The 14490-nt window shown below is 45.5% G+C and overlaps 1 protein-coding gene across 1 annotated transcript in view; it reads right to left on the bottom strand.

Annotated features, from left to right (window-relative positions):
* The window catches only part of LOC311115724 (uncharacterized protein), a gene marked incomplete at its 5' end in the record, with an annotated part of 33439 nt that extends 19152 nt beyond the window's left edge, over window positions 1-14287 (bottom strand). The window contains 7 exons of the mRNA XM_084190875.1: window positions 5191-5322; window positions 11338-11505; window positions 11610-11786; window positions 11985-12376; window positions 12498-12570; window positions 13007-13064; window positions 14205-14287. Coding sequence (XP_084047001.1) covers window positions 5191-5322; window positions 11338-11505; window positions 11610-11786; window positions 11985-12376; window positions 12498-12570; window positions 13007-13064; window positions 14205-14287 — 1083 coding nt within the window. The remainder of the gene's footprint in view (window positions 1-5190; window positions 5323-11337; window positions 11506-11609; window positions 11787-11984; window positions 12377-12497; window positions 12571-13006; window positions 13065-14204) is intronic.
* Between the last annotated feature and the right edge of the window lie 203 nt (window positions 14288-14490).

The following is a 14490-nucleotide window of genomic DNA, read 5'->3' as shown; positions in this document are numbered from 1 at the left end:
AGCTAAGGGTCAGGGTGTAGAGGTTATGGTTTATGGGTCGACCCCCACATTGGGGTTCCACATGGCTGTAACCCGACCCTGCAGTTTAACCAGAGACCAGGCCCCTGACCCAGTTTGACTCAGGAAGACATGGATGTTAAAGGTTGTCTGTGTTATGACGGCACAGCCAATCAAAGAGGAGAGCTCTCTTAGTAAACATGACCCCCTCTGCCACAATTCACACATAAAGCTAACCAGACCTGGTTTCAAATACATGTGTATTTGAGTATTTGTTATTTAAATACTTTTTGTCTGTGTATTTGAGTACTTTAAAATACATATTCCAAAACAAGTACTTTTCTTTGAGTATTTTAATGGATATTAAAAATAAAAAAAATTCAAATACTTAATTCAAATGCTATTTTCAAATACCTGGCCAGCTTCAATTAATTCTAAATGCAGCAGTACATGTGCTAACCAAGACTAGGGGGAGAGCACACATAACACCTATTTTAAAGTCCCTGCATTGGTTGCCTGTTAGTTTTAGAGTTGATTTTAAAATTGCTTTATTGATTTTTTAAGCACTACGTGGCCTTACACCCGAATACATGTCTGACATGCTTTTAAGATATGTGCCCGGTCGGTCTCTCAGATATTGTGTGTGTGTGTCCCTCTGGTCTTTTAGTGGTTCCAAAGGCCAAAACGTTTGGTCAGTCACTATCGTCTTGGCCTTTGGAACAGCCTGCCAGAGAATCTGAGGGCCTCAGAAACTGTAGGCATTTTTAAGAAAGACCTTAAGACAGATCTTAAGGTGCTTTTACACTGAACAAAAATATAAACTCAATATGTAATGTGTTGGCCCCATGTTTCATGAGCTGAAATAAAAGATCACAGAAATGTTCCATATGTACAAAAATATTATTTCTCTCATATTTTGTGCACACATTTGTTTACATCCCTGTTAGTGAGCATTTCTCCTTTGCCAAGATAATCTATCCATCTGACTTGTGTGGCATATCAAGAAGCTGATTAAACAGCATGATCATTACACAGGTGCACCTTGTGCTGATGTCAACGCTGTGAACAGAGTGCCCCATGGTTGTGGTGTGGTTATGGTATGGGCAGGCATAAGCAACAAACACAATTGCATTTTATCGATGGCAATTTGAATGCACAGAGATACCGTGACGAGATCCTGAGGCCCATTGTGAGGCCCATTTTTTTAAGGTGTCTGTGACAAACAGATGCATATCTGTATTCCCAGTCATGTGAAATCCATAGATTAGGGCCTAATTAATTTATTTCAATTGACTGATTTCCTTACATGAACTGTAACTCAGTAAAATCTTTAAAATTGTTGCATGTTGTGTGTATACTTTTGTTCAGTATAGTTAGTGTCACGCCCTGACTTATGGAACTCTTGTATGTTGAGTCAGGGTGTGGAGATCTATGTTATTATTTCTATGTTTACATTCTAGGTATTGTGTTTCTATGTTTGGCCGGGTGTGATTCCCAATCAGAGGCAGCTGTCGCTCGTTGTCTCTGATTGGGGTTCATACTTAAGTAGCCTGTTTGCAATCATTAGTTGTGGGATCTTGATCCGTGTATAGGCTTGTATTGTGTGTTTAGCATGAGGACTTCACTTCACGTTACGTTGTTTTGTTCGTGTGTTTAGTTTATAATAATAAACATGTATGCATTTCACGCTGCGCCTTGGTCTGACCCGTTCTTCAACGACCGTGACAGAAGATCCCACCACCAATGGACCAAGCAGCGTGCCCAGGAGGAGCAGAGAGTATGGACTTGGAGGGAGATAAGAGAGGATCTGGCCAAGCAGATGGAGGCCCTGAAAGGGATCAGGGTGGAGAAGGAGAGACTGCCCCAATATTTTTTTTGGGGGGGGGCTAAAAGGGTGGTCGGGGATCGACAGAGAGAAGCCCCGACCACTGCACTCGTGGGGGCTCAAGGAGGAGTCCTCACTGGAGGAGGACGGGGCGCGGAGTGTAAAGGACGGAGACAGTCGTAGACCTCCAGGTTCCCAGTCCGGTACGCCCCGTACCTGCTCCCCGCACCAAGCCAGTGGTGTGTGTTCCCAGTCCGGCCCGGCCCGTTTCTGCTCCTCGCACCAAGCCAGTGGTGCGTGTTCACAGTCAGGTACGGCCCATCCCTGCTCCTCGCACAAAACCAGTGGTGCGTGTCGCCAGCCCAGTACGCCCCATACTTGCTCCCCGAACCAAGCCAGTGGTGTGTGTTCCCAGTCCAGTACGGCCCGTCCCTGCTCCTCGCACCAGACCTGTGGTGCGTGTTTCCAGTCCGGCCCGGCCCGTGCCTGATCCTCGCACCAAGCCAGTGGTGCGTGTTCCCAGTCCGGCATGGCCCGTGCCCGTTCCACCGGTGCCTGGTCCAGCACCGGTCAGCTGCTCCACTCCGGAGCCAGAGCAGCCCGCTCCACCGGTGCCCAATCCAGCTTTGGTCAGCGGTTCCACTCCGGAGCCAGAGCATTCTGCTCCACCGGGGTCCAGTCCAGCTCCGGTCAGCTGCTCCACTCCGGAGCTAGAGCAGTCCGCTCCACCGGTGCCCAATCCAGCTCCGGTCAGCGGTTCCACTCCGGAGCCAGAGCATTCTGCTCCACCGGGGTCCAGTACAGCTCCGGTCAGCTGCTCCACTCCGGAGCTAGAGCAGTCCGCTCCACCGGTGCCTAGTCCAGCTCCGGTCAGCGGCTCCACTCCGGAGCCAGAGCAGTCCGCTATACCGGTGCCTACTCCAGCTCCGGTCAGCGGATCCACTCCGGAACCAGAGCAGTCCGCTCCACCTGACTTATGGAATACTTGTATGTTGAGTCAGAGTGTGGAGATCTATGTTTACATTCTAGGTATTGTGTTTCTATGTTTGGCCGGGTGTGATTCCCAATCAGAGGCAGCTGTCGCTCGTTGTCTCTGATTGGGGATCATACTTAAGTAGCCTGTTTGCAATCATTAGTTGTGGGATCTTGTTCCCTGTATAGGCTTGTATTGTGTTTAGCCTGAGGACTTCACGTTACGTTGTTTTGTTGTTTTGTTCGTGTGTTTAGTTTATATAATAAACATGTATGCATTTCAAGCTGCGCCTTGGTCTGACCCGTTCTTCAACGACCGTGACAGTTAGGGTGCTTTAGTCATACAAGATATGTATTTATTTGATCCCATTCTATATAAATAGAATACATTTGCCTCTTTATTGTTTTCTTGTCTATCTTCATTTCTTATTTGTATAGAAAACTTGTGTTTTTATCTTTCTTGCCTTTATTCTTTTATTTGTTTCAGCACTTTGAAATGCATCCTCTGTAAGCAATGTGCTACATACATAAAGTTTGATTGAAATGCATGGGAGTGTATTTTACTTAGTGTATTTTAGTGTTTCCAAATACATTCCAATATTCAACAACTTGTTTTTTTTCAAAGAAAGGTTATCTGAATACATGTTTTGAAATTTATTCGGAAAAGTAATTGAAATACCTGAAATAGTATTTGACCCCAGGTCTGAAGCTAACACACATTTGCTGTACACAAACCATACAGTGAGGGAAAAAAGTATTTGATCCCCTGCTGATTTTGTACGTTTGCCCACTGACAAAGAAATGATCAGTCTATAATTTTAATGGCAGGTATATTTGAACAGTGAGAGACAGAATAACAAAAAAAACATCCAGAAAAACGCATGTAAAAAATGTTATAAATTGATTTGCATTTTAATGAGGGAAAAAGTATTTGACCTCCTCTCAATCAGAAAGATTTCTGGCTCCCAGGTGTCTTTTATACAGGTAACGAGCTGAGATTAGGAGCACACTCTTAAAGGGAGTGCTCCTAATCTCAGCTCGTTACCTGTATAAAAGACACCTGTCCACAGAAGCAATCAATCAGATTCCAAACTCTCCACCATGGCCAAGACCAAAGAGCTCTCCAAGGATGTCAGGGACAAGATTGTAGACCTACAAAAGGCTGGAATGGGCTACAAGACCATCGCCAAGCAGCTTGGTGAGAAGGTGACAACAGTTGGTGCGATTATTCGCAAATGGAAGAAACACAAAATAACTGTCAATCTCCCTCGGCCTGGGGCTCCATGCAAGATCTCACCTCGTGGAGTTGCAATGATCATGAGAACGGTGAGGAATCAGCCCAGAACTACACAGGAGGATCTTGTCAATGATCTCAAGGCAGCTGGGACCATAGTCACCAAGAAAACTATTGGTAACACACTACGCCATGAAGGACTGAAATCCTGCAGCGCCCGCTAGGTCCCCCTGCTCAAGAAAGCACATATACATGCCGTCTGAAGTTTGCCAATGAACATCTGAATGATCCAGAGGAGAACTGGGTGAAAGTGTTGTGGTCAGATGAGACCAAAATGGAGCTCTTTGGCATCAACTCAACTCGCCGTGTTTGGAGGAGGAGGAATGCTGCCTATGACCCCAAGAACACCATCCCCACCGTCAAACACGGAGGTGGAAATATTATGCTTTGGGGGTGTTTTTCTGCTAAGGGGACAGGACAACTTCACCGCATCAAAGGGATGATTGTGGGGGCCATATACCGTCAAATCTGTATCCTTCCCTCAGTCAGGGCATTGGAAATGGGTCGTGGATGGGTATTCCAACATGACAATGACCCAAAACACACGGCCAAGGCAACAAAGGAGTGGCTCAAGAAGAAGGACATTAAGGTCCTGGAGTGGCCTAGCCAGTCTCCAGACCTTAATCCCATAGAAGAGAGGGAGCTGAAGGTTCGAGTTGCCAAACGTCAGCCTCGAAACCTTAATGACTTGGAGAAGAGAGGGACAAAATTCCTCCTGAGATGTGTGCAAACCTGGTGGCCAACTACAAGAAACGTCTGACCTCTGTGATTGCCAACAAGGGTTTTGCCACCAAGTACTAAGTCATGTTTTGCAGATGGGTCAAATACTTATTTCCCTCATTAAAATGCAAATCAATTTATAACATTTTTGACATGCATTTTTCTGGATTTTTTGTTTGTTATTCTGTCTCTCACTGTTCAAATAAACCTACCATTAAAATTATAGACTGATCATTTCTTTGTCAGTGGGCAAACGTACAAAATCAGCAGGGGATCAAATACTTTTTTCCCTCACTGTATATTACCTAATCAATGCACACACACAATTCTCTCCCTGACACACACACACACCCACACACACACACACAGTCACATCCCTAACCTCCATGGCTGTAGGTGTGTATCCCTGTCCATTCTCCCCCGGGGGTGCAGGCGCTGGGTGCAGGGTGATGATGTCATTGTCCTCAGGGGGCTTCCAGATGTACTGTTCCCCATTCCCCATGAACACCGTCTCCTGGTGGACACACAAAGAACAGAGGTGAGGGCTCAGCTGGCAGCCTTGTCGCCAAGGCCCATATTCACTATTAGAGCCTAAACGGTAGATCATAATGAACATGATTATATGGACCTGATCCTAGATCAGCACTCGTACTCTTGAGACGCTTTTTGAATATGGGCCCAGGGCCCAGATCGGTTATGGCTTTGACCAACTCCTTTATAGTTGAGTATAGGCTTTGTAATTAACAACATCCGGTATAAATCCCAGCAAAATAACTCAAAGAGACAGACGTTTTGCATACACAGAGACAAGCATAATAACACACACGCAGTAGATTATCTCTGGTAGGTAACCTCAGCTTTATGTCCGGCCTGCAGATACATGGACAGACGAAACAGGACGCCCATGTAAAACAAACACTGAGTGTGTGTGTGTTCTCTTGTAAATGTTTATCCAGAGGCTTGTGGGAGTAGGAAGTGGTACGCTTGTCGGACAGGTAAACACAGTCCACACTGAACTGCAAGGAGTGGGAGGAGTGTTTGTGTTTGTGTGTTTTAGTCCACAAACAGGTGGATCTCATGTGACTGTCTACACACATCCGTCCCACCACTGGTCTTATAGGAGAACGGTGAGGGACTGTGTTTGTAAAGAGGAATGACATGGTTGTTGAAATGGTTTGGGTTGTGCATATGAATTAAATTATGTTCTGGCATCAAATCATCTCTGTTCACACATTTGTAAGTGGACATTTAGAGTACTAGCAAATGTCTCCCCATTTACAGCATACAATCTCTATGCAACTTGACTATGCCATCAGGTTTACTTTAAGTCTCCCCTCCACCATACTACTCCGTCTCTGGTCCTTCTGGTTGGCATTTTTCATATAAATATAACTGATCACAACAAAAGAGTCAGATAGAGAGAGAGCAAAATGTTTGAGGAAATTGAGATGATTTATGAATTGTGTGTTTCATATACCCATGGCCCCCAGATGAAAGATGCTGCCCACGTGTGTTTGCGTGTGTGTCTGTGTGTGTGTGTGTGTGTGTGTGTGTCTGTGTATGTGTGTGTGTGTGTGTGTGTGTGTGTGTTTGTATGTGTGTGTCTGTGTGTGTGTGTCTGTGTGTGTGTGTGTGTGTGTGTGTGTGTGTCTCAGAAGACAGCCCACACAGCTGTCCAGACATCAATCATAACCACAATCAGATGCTGCCATCAAATCAGATTTTCTTCTTCAACAGTGGATATTTTTTAACTCTTGGCCGATCAGTCAGAGGTTTCTCAGTCTCAAGTGATGGTAATAAAAAAGGGACATCTTTATTTAGCTGAAAGAATCACCATGAATGTTTTAATCAGCAACATTAGTAAACACAATTCAAGTTCCTGAAAAGTTTGTCAATTGTGCTTGTTAATACAATCTCATAGTTGCAGGTTTAATTTATATTCTAAAAACGATTGCATGCACAAGAATACACACGACTTGGCAGCCAGGCAGGCTCTTGCATAATCGGCCCCTCTGCTTCGCTGGCCAGTCACACAACATGTGCTCCACAAAGCAGGAGAAGGGCTGGGTCGCAGGCTCACAAACACACACACACACACACACACACACACACAACACACACTCTCAAACAAACACACACAACACACACTCACAAACACACACACACACACACACACGCTATGGAGCACATCCACACATAGTACACAGGCATAAACATGACCACAAACAAGAGAGCACGCTCACTGGCTTTCTCTAAAACACACACACACTAAATAGACAAAAACAAGCTCTCTCTCAAGGACATACTAGAGAGAGTGAGATGACACATAATATGTACACACAGTTGTATTTATTTTTTATATAGTTTTATTCTATATACACACTATATACACTATATATACAAAGGTATGTGGACACCCCTTCAAATGAGTGGATTTGGCTATTTCAGCCACACCCGTTGCTGACAGGTGTATAAAATCAAGCACACAGCCATGCAATCTCCATAGACAAACATTGGCAGTAGAATGGCCTTACTGATGAGCTTAGTGACTTTCAATGTGGCACCGTCATAGGATGCCACCTTTCCAACAAGTCAGTTCGTCAAATTTCTGCCCTGCTAGAGCTGCCCCGTCAACTGTAAGTGCTGTTATTGTGAAGTGGAAACGTCTAGGAGCAACAACGGCTCAGCCGCGAAGTGGTAGGCCACACGAGCTCACATAACGGGACTGCCATGTGCTGAAGTGTGTAGCGCGTAAAAACCGTCTGTCCTCGGTTGCAACACTCACTACCAAGTTCCAAACTGCCTCTGGAAGCAACGTCAGCACAAGAACTGTTCGTTGGGAGATTCATGAAATGGGTTTCCATGGCCTAGCAGCCACACATATGCCTAAAATCACCATGCGCAACGCCAAGCGTCGACCGGAGTGGTCTAAAGCTCGCTGCCATTGGTCTCTGGAGCATTGGAAACGCGTTCTCTGGAGTGATGAATCACGCTTCACCATCTGGCAGTCCGACAGATGAATCTGGGTTTGGCGGATGCCAGGAGAACGCTACCTGCCCGAATGCATAGTGCCAACTGTAAAGTTTGGTGGAGGAGGAATAATGGTCTGGGGCTGTTTTCATGGTTCATAATAGGGAAATCTTAACGCTACAGCATACAATGACATTCTAGACGATTCTGTGCTTCCAACTTTGTGGCAACAGTTTGTGGAAGGTAATGTAGTGTACCAACTCACACACACTACACTGAAACACAAAACCCACACACATTCACATACAGTGCATTTGGAAAGTATTCAGACCCCTTGACTTTTTCCACATTTTGTTACGTTACAGCCTTATTCTAAAATGAATTAAATAGTTTTTTTCCCTCATCAATCTACACACAATACCCCATAATGACAAAGCAAAAAAATGTATAAAACATTTTAACTAAAATATCAAATTTACATAAGTATTCAGACCCTTTACAGTTGAAGCACCTTTGGCAGCGATTACAGCCTTGAGTCTTCTTGGGTATGATGCTACAAGCTTGGCACACCTGTATTTGGGAAGTTTCTCCCATTCTTCTCTGCAGATCCTCTCAAGCCTTGTCGGGTTGGATGGGGAGCATCGCTGCACAGCTATTTTCAGGTCTCTCCAGAGATGTTCGATCAGGTTCAAGTCCGGGCTCTGGCTGGGCCACTCAAGGACATTCAGAGACTTGTCCCGAAGCCACTCCTGCATTGTCTTGGCTGTGTGCTTAGGGTCGTTGTCCTGTTGGAAGGTGAACCTTTGCCCCAGTCTGAGGTCCTGAGCGCTCTGGAGCAGGTTTTCATCAAGGATCTCTGTACTTTGCTCCATTCCTCTTTCCCTCGATCCTGACTAGTCTCCCAGTCCCTGCAGCTGAAAAACATCACCACAGCATGATGCTGACACACCATGCTTCACCGTAGGGATGATGCCAGGTTTCCTCCAGAAGTGACGCTTGGCATTCAGGCCAAAGAGTTCAATCTTGGTTTCATCTGACCAGAGAATCTTGTTTCTCATGGTCTGAGAGTCCTTTAGGTGCCTTTTGGCAAACTGGCTGTCATGTGCCTTTTACTGAGGAATGGCTTCCGTCTGGCCACTCTACCATAAAGGCCTAATTGGTGGAGTGCTGCAGAGATGGTTGTCCTTCTGGAAGGTTCTCCCATCTCCACAGAGGAACTCTGGAGCTCTGTCAGAGTGACCATTGGGTTCCTGGTCACCTTTCCAAATCATGTCCTCCCAAGTGGGCTCCCGAGTGGCGCAGCGGTCTAAGGCACTGCATCTCAGTGCTTGAGGCGTCACTACAGACCCCTGGTTCGATTCCAGGCTGTATCACAACCGGCCGTAATTGGGAGTCCCATAGGGCAGCGCCCAATTGGCCCAGCGTCGTCTGGGTTTGGCCGGTGTAGGCTGTCATTGTACATAAGAATTTGTTCTTAACTGGCTTGCCTAGTTAAATAAAAAAATTAAATGTCCAATCAATTGAATTTACCACAGGTGGACTCCAGTCAAGTTGTAGAAACATCTCAAGGATGATCAATGGAAACAGGATGCACCTGAGCTCAATTTCGAGTCTCATAGCAAAGGGTCTGAATACTTATGTAAATAAAGTATTTATGTTTTTTGTTTTTTTTTACACATTTGCACACATTTCTAAAAACCTGTTTTATCTTTGTCATTATGGGGTAGTGTGTGTAGATGAATGAGGACATTTTTTTATTTAATACATTTTAGAACAAGACTGTAACATAACAAAATGTGGAAAAGGGAAGCGGTCTGAATACTTTCCGAATGCACTGTCCACTACAACACACTTTTACACTCATCATTTGCTTGTGCTACACTGTTCTTCATTTGATTCTTATTGTTATCTATCCTGATGCCTAGTCACTTTACCCTGCCTTCATGTACATATCTACCTCAAGTACCTCTGCACATTGACCTGGTACTGGTACTCCCTGTATTTAGCTCCATTCTTGTGTATTTTATTCCTCTTATGTTAAAATGTTTATTCTTATTATAATTGTTTTACTCTGCATCATTGGGAAGGGCTCGTAAGCAAGCATTTCACAGTAAAGTCTACACCCATTGTATTGGATGCATGTGACAAATAAAATTAGATTTTGATTCATTCACACAGATACTGTACACATGCTCACATTCCACACACACTTCTTATTAAACATTCTATTGATATACAGTGTACATACTAACACATAAATACAGTAGAAAACAAGGCAACAGTAAACATGTCGTCCCCCACGAATGATGCGGTGCCCCCGCCACCTTGGGCCAATTGAGATATCACGTGTGACTAACACATTTCAGTTAATTACCATAGCCCCCGCCACCTTGGGCCAACAAGTGTAATTTTGTAAATACCGGCTCTCTATGGCAAGACACATCATTCACCCAAGTTTCGTCAAAATCCGTCCAGTGCTGTCTGAGATATGGTGTGTGACTAACGTACGAACTGACGGATGGATGGAGACAGATCCACACTCCCCTCCCTAATTTCGTCGTGGGGGACAATAAGTAGAGCATATTACAACAACACAGACCCACTGCTAAAATAACATGGTGTTCACAGTTCTGTCAATCTCTCCAAACCTGTGACGGAGCAAATTACATTCACCCTGTTCATTCACACATTCACGCATGCATGCATGAACACACACACACACACACACACTCACGCATGCACACACATACACACACACACACAGTAAGAAAAAACAGGTAGGACTGCCAAGAAAGTTTGATCTTTAACCAATCATTGTCCCTCCATTTCCCTCCTTCAGTGCAGCCCCCAAATTGGCCTTGACTGTTTATAAACACTATTTCCAACAGGCTTATCTGGGTAGAGAATGATATCAGGCCCGGGGCACACTTAACAATGAGATTGAATCATGTTTGTGGGACATAGTCTAACAACTAAAGAATGAAAGATGAAGAGTTTGTCATCCCTTTATCAATTTAGCTTCTTTCCCTTTAGACATAATCTGTGAAGATCTGACTTTTAGTAATGTTGAGAGATAAGGCCATTAGAGGCTGTGCCCATGTGGCTGGAAATAGTGATTAAGATCAGGCCGGAACTGCTCCTTACACGCTGATCTAAGGCCAGTTTCACATTTTTCCTCCCAATGGTTAAGATTAGGATTGGGGTTAGGGTGATCTGATCCTAAACTTGTGGTTAGGGGCAACTTCAACCTGGAGCGTTAGGGTTTTATTGGCATGGAAAACATACTGTATGTTTACATTGCCAAAGGAAGTGAAATAAATAACAAACAAAAGTGAAATAAACAATCAAAAATTAACAGTAAACATTATACTCTCCCTCTGAGCTTAAACACTGGGTACAGAGAAGAAAGAAGAACAATCTGTAGGACATAGTTCCCTCTGGTGGTTAAATGGTGGAATTGACAGGTAATATCGCTGCCATTCAGCATCTGCACAAGCTGGTGAAGAATTACACCATATATACTGAATCTCTGTCCATAAGTGCCCTACAGGGGATGTACCTTCGGGAAGACGTGCAGGTGGAATGGCTCCAGCTGTTTCCGTGGAAACTCCTGGCTGCAGGACAGCAGAGCGGGTGGGGCAGAGGGTGACTCTCCCACACTTGATTGGACACTTGATTGGTCATCTGACTCTGTGTTCCCTATCTCGTTCTTCATTGCCTTGTTCACCTTAATACATTTTATTTAATTAGAAATGAGTACAAATTCATATCAAATTCATATAATGTTGTTCCAGAGCTCCATTGGAAAGCAGTTGTAAAAACACTGTTTACCTTCTTGACCTTCCGGATGGAGGCGTATTCTGCCATTACTGGGTCCTGGATGGCCAGGGAGGGAAGGGAGGACAGGAGCGAGCCGCTAGATCCGTTAACACCGTTAGCACCGTTGGGCCCCTTCCCTCCTCCTCTACCAAGAGTGCTACTGCCATTAACAGCTCCTCTGCCCTTCCCCTGTCAGATACATACAGATACACACACAAACACACAGAGGTGAAAGGTCCTGGTCATTCCACTGGACCAACCAAAGAAAAGCTAAATAGCAAAACTGACAGTCATTTTTACAGGCAGGCATTCACAATGTCAAGTGTCTCCGATGATGACTTTATGTCAACACTTCTATTGTGTAGTTTTCATAGCATAAATACGCACATTCCCATTTCCATTCCCGTTCCCGTTGTGTACCACATTGGTGTGGGTCCCATTGGGGCTCTGTGAGGCCCTCAGTGTTGCCGGGGTGTTGGCCGACGTGGGAGGGGGAGCGGGAAGCACCGTATCCGCCTCTCGAACCCCTACAACCTCATACAGCCCATCATCAAGGCAACGGACGGGTGAGTTCCGGATTCCCACCTCAGTGTAGGTGTGGTTTCTGACCCCGTCTCCTCCTCCCCCCCGAATGTCTCCCCCCTCGGGGTCTCCTTCCCCCACTGGGCTGGTGGGGATCTGGGGGAGTAGGCGGACCAGGGGGGGCCGGAGGTCAGATGTGGAGCGACGGCTGTGGAGGAGGAGAAGATCCATACTGGCTGGACGGTTCTTACCCCCACCTAGAGCGAGTGAGAAGGAGGGGGACCTTTACTATCGGGTCATTGTTACATAGTTTCCATCTCCGCTATGTACCGCTAGTTTTCATATTATTGGCCGCTGGTTGTTAGTATTGTTACTCACTGTTGCCGTTGCAGGGCAGGCGGTTGATCTCATGCAGCCTGGTGTCAGATTTACTCATGGAGCTGTTCTTGGGCTGACGGAGAGCACCCTGCACAGAGAGAGAGAGAGAGAGAGAGAGAGAGAGAGAGAGAGAGAGAGAGAGAGAGAGAGAGAGAGAGAGAGAGAGAGAGAGAGAGAGAGAGAGAGAGAGAGAGAGAGATAACAGAGGTACATAGAGACGGGTGGTTCTAGATGTGTTTGATATGCCTGTTGTTTGGTTCCCACCTTCTGCAAAAAATGTGGGTGAAAGATATTTTAACTTTTATGCTGGGTGGTGGAGTGAGCACTCAAAGTCATGTGACAGGAAGTAGGAAAGCAATTTATTGCGAGGGTCGATAACAAATAACGGTGAAGGGATTGTGGATGGGGCGCAATGGATGCTAGGTCTGAAATACACAACATAAAACATACAATGAAATGAGTACCTAGGAGGGGTAAGGAAAAGAGAAGGGGAAATGAAAATAACTCACCATGTCTACTGAGGTGCCCTTCTCTCCATTGGCCGGAGGATGCTTGGTCTTGTTTTTCCTTCGGACACATGAAGTAACAGTGATTACTACTATGTTATTATTAACCCTGTCTCTGCTGAGTTTCACTCAGAGCTGAGAAGTAAACATTCCTCCATGGTTGATCACATTTCCACACGTCACTATGGGTGCTTTGGGAACGTTGTGTAACCATGGGGGACTGTTGATTTCAGTTCAGTGAAGATGAAGGAGAGGAGATGCACATGTGCACCTACAGTACACACGTACAGAGTCCACTTAGTACCATTGAGATGCCCCAGGGACTCAGGGGTCTCTCTCTTCAGCCCACGACACATCACCCCTCTCTAGACACCTCTCAGCTCTGTCAACCCCTGGGAGCCATGGGAAGGTGTCTAAGCATCCACATCCCACAGGACTGTCACACCATAACAACACATTGGAGGCAGGAATTCGGCACAAGACAAAGTAATGGTTTACCAAACTTAAAAGAGTAAAGAGGAGCCTTTTTTCCATACAGTTTGTCGCAACATCAATGTATTTTTTTTGTTGTTACATTTACAGATTCCTTAACATTAAGCTTTACATTGAGCTACAGTACATCTCTATGTCTGGTCACAGTGCAAATCCCCTGGCAACAAAGCCACTGAGGGTTGACTCTGATTAGTCCCCTGAGGGTTCTGTAAGAACCACAGCGTACTGTGTTCCATAGCTTTTGTCTAGTGAGAATCCTGATCTGTAACCCACAGCGTGTTCCATTGCTATAGTCTATTGAGAGGGAGCCCTGTTCCCTAGACTGTGGATGTGCCCTACCCTCTCTACCGTCCTAGGAAGAACATTTAATCTGATCTGACAATACACGCCATTAACATTCATCACACACTCTCTTCTCAGGACGGGGGCAGAGGGTGGGATGGGTGAGAAGGAGGAAAAGGAGGGAGGAGGGACAGACAGAGCGTGAGATGGGGCAGGGGGGAAATTAAGGAAAAGAGAGAGGGAAATAAAATGGGGCAAGGGAAGAAATGAGAAAGGAGGGAGGGAGACATAAACAAAAGGGGAGATTAGGAAGAGGTAGAGAGAAGGATAAGAGAGAGAGAGAAAAAGCTATTGGGAGAAAGTGAGAGAGAGAGAGAGAGAGAGAAATATGTCAGGTATGTCAAATGTGTCGGCTGTGACCTCTCACCTCTGACAGCCGACACAGACCACAACGACGAAGATGGTGACCACGAAGGCTGACGCCGCGGCGATGGCTCCTAGCAATAGCATCTTACGGTATGGCTCGTCCGTCACAGAGGCCATAACACACACACTCAGAAACACACACACACACTCAGACACACTCACACAGACAGAGGGTGCTCAGGAAAACCTGCAGAGGAGGGGTTGGGAAAAGAAAGAACAAATATGTTTAGGATCTACTTTGTTTTCACCATTTTTATTTTTGACAGGCCTCATATATTTCCTCTTAA

This window comes from Coregonus lavaretus, assembly GCF_964263955.1.
Source record: "Coregonus lavaretus genome assembly, contig: HAP1_SCAFFOLD_937, whole genome shotgun sequence".
Classification (NCBI taxonomy): domain Eukaryota; kingdom Metazoa; phylum Chordata; class Actinopteri; order Salmoniformes; family Salmonidae; genus Coregonus; species Coregonus lavaretus.
Note: the sequence above shows the minus strand (reverse complement) of the source record. Positions and strands in the feature narration are given on the sequence as shown.